Source organism: Pinus tabuliformis, chromosome 4_2 (genome assembly GCF_031772625.1).
Source record: "Pinus tabuliformis cultivar Carrire ecotype Pingquan chromosome 4_2, CPIR1, whole genome shotgun sequence".
NCBI lineage: Eukaryota > Viridiplantae > Streptophyta > Pinopsida > Pinales > Pinaceae > Pinus > Pinus tabuliformis.
The window spans coordinates 401,817,583-401,819,685 of NC_142304.1; the positions used below are offsets into that span (position 1 = coordinate 401,817,583).

The 2,103-nt window shown below is 38.2% G+C and overlaps 1 protein-coding gene across 1 annotated transcript; it reads left to right on the forward strand.

Moving 5' to 3' along the window:
* The first annotated feature begins 490 nt into the window (after positions 1-490).
* Positions 491-1,192, forward strand: LOC149169650 (oxidoreductase-like protein, amino-terminal protein). Its single transcript, XM_089427141.1, has one exon. The coding sequence runs from the start codon at positions 561-563 to the stop codon at positions 909-911; it is 351 nt and encodes a 116-aa protein (XP_089283267.1). The 5' UTR covers positions 491-560; the 3' UTR covers positions 912-1,192.
* Positions 1,193-2,103: the final 911 nt, after the last annotated feature.

Here is a 2,103-nt window from a genome sequence, read left to right on the forward strand (position 1 = left end):
GTTATATATAATGGGTTTTGTTTATGTCGTAGTCTAATTACACTATTTTTTTCACTGAAAATTAAGAAAATTCTGGCAATAATTTGATAAATTTTAGCAGAGATTTTTGTAAATCCAAATTAAAATTGTTAAATTTTAAAATTTTGGGTACTCCAAAAGTTTTTTTCGATAGTGCTGAATCCATTGTCACTCTCCAAAAAACATGATTTAAACAGTACTTAGTAAGATTTGTTAATTTTTTTTTGCTCGAATTCCAACCAAAAATAATATCAAACAACTCAAACGTGTACTCTGTTTATTAGTACAGAACACTGATTTTTCTTTCCTGAAAAAAATAGCTATTTTGAAATTTGACATTAATTATTCCTTATAAATCATCGTCCTGCCAGTATTGAACATGTGGAGTCATTCCCAAAAGATGTCAATTATTAAACGCGTGGAATCTTTCCCACGGTACAGAGTCCAAATGGGCGACGGAATCCATTTGTAAAAGAAGCATTATAAATTTATGAACGCTTACTGACGACATTGCTTGGGCTGCCTATGGAGCGGAGGAGCCTATGAGAAGCCTCTTCTGTGTTCCATCGGTTGTGTCAGCGAGAACGAGGGTTTGCTTTCGGCTTGACTGTTTCACCATGGCGACTCTGAGCGGAGCCGGCGGCGTGGAAGGGAAGGAGAATCTGGAGAAATCCACAGAGGCAAAGGCAAAGGTAGAAGATGAAAAGAAGAAGCGGGAGGAAGAGATAGAGAAAATTTTGATGGAGAAAATAGGGCCGCCTCCAGAGAAACCTCTTCCAGGGGATTGCTGTGGCAGCGGCTGCGAGACCTGTGTGTGGGACACCTACTTCGACCAGTTGCAGGAATACAAGAAGGAAAAGGATTCCATTCTTAAATCCCTTTCTCCGCCCTGATTTCCCTTCAGCTGTAAAAGTTCACGAATCTCCTACTCAAAATTGCTTAGGGTTTTTGCTCTGGTGGGTTTCTTATATCATGGCCATTATTTGGCTGCCATTTTTTAACTGATATTTCGTCCATTGCTTTGGAGGAGATCTGTGCATTAGAATTGCAATGAACATTTGTAGATCTCGATTTATACTGTAAATTTAAATCCAGATCCAGCTTGTTGATTGATTGAATCATAGCGATTTCAATTTCGAAATGAACGATTCAATGTTAAATAATTGTTATTTTAGTTTGCTTTTATAGTCAAATGCATACAAATATTGTTTCCATTCCCGCCTTCATTCTGCTTAAGCGCATACGAAAATTGTAAAAGGACCTTTGGATAGATTCATGGTATTTTTACTTTAAAAAAATATTCACGGTATTTTGCGTCCACTGAAGTCATCAAGCATCAATTATGAGGAGCTATTTTTGTGTGAAATTAGGATAATCAGCCTGAATATGCTTAAATCTGGTTATATTTTTTCCCTTTTCTGGCTGGATATGGTCAAATCTGGTTTTGAGTTTTCAGATTTACTTGCTGGTGTATTGCAAGTCTTTTAGGGTTTTTAAGGCATCTGTTTCAGGGGCTTTTGACGCCTCTGATTCCAGAGGGTATATTGAAGGTGTGTCAAGAGTTTTGAGGCCTCTATTAGGCATTCTGGATCGATTTTTGACATCGGAAGGCAACCATTTCAATCAATTTTCAAACGTTTTGAGGTAGTTTAACAAACCTATAAACCGTTGCAACCCATTGATTAGTGCCGTTTAAGGCAGTAAAATCCATTTCGCTTACGCCAATGTATGGGTTAAAAACCATAAACTCTGTCAATATCAGTTGGGCAGAATTACATGTCTGGAAGAGGTTGGAAAGTGAACTTATACCACACCAATGCTGTGATTTTCTAATTTGCAGAATTACACATCTGCACTGGTAAAGGGATGGACACTGACATATATATTCCCTTTGAAATGAATTGCCCCATTCCCTTTGAAATGAATTGCCCCAGCCGATGCCGTGTCTTATTCCCTTTGAAATGAATTGCCCCATTCCCTTTGAAATGAATTGCCCCAGCCGATGCCGTGTCTTATTCCCTTTGAAATGAATTGCCCCATTCCCTTTGAAATGAATTGCCCCAGCCGATGCCGTGTCTTATTGTT

Excerpts from the sequence above, each read along its gene's own strand:
- LOC149169650 (XM_089427141.1), top strand. The coding sequence starts at position 561 with ATGAGAAGCCTCTTCTGTGTTCCATCGGTTGTGTCAGCGAGAACGAGG.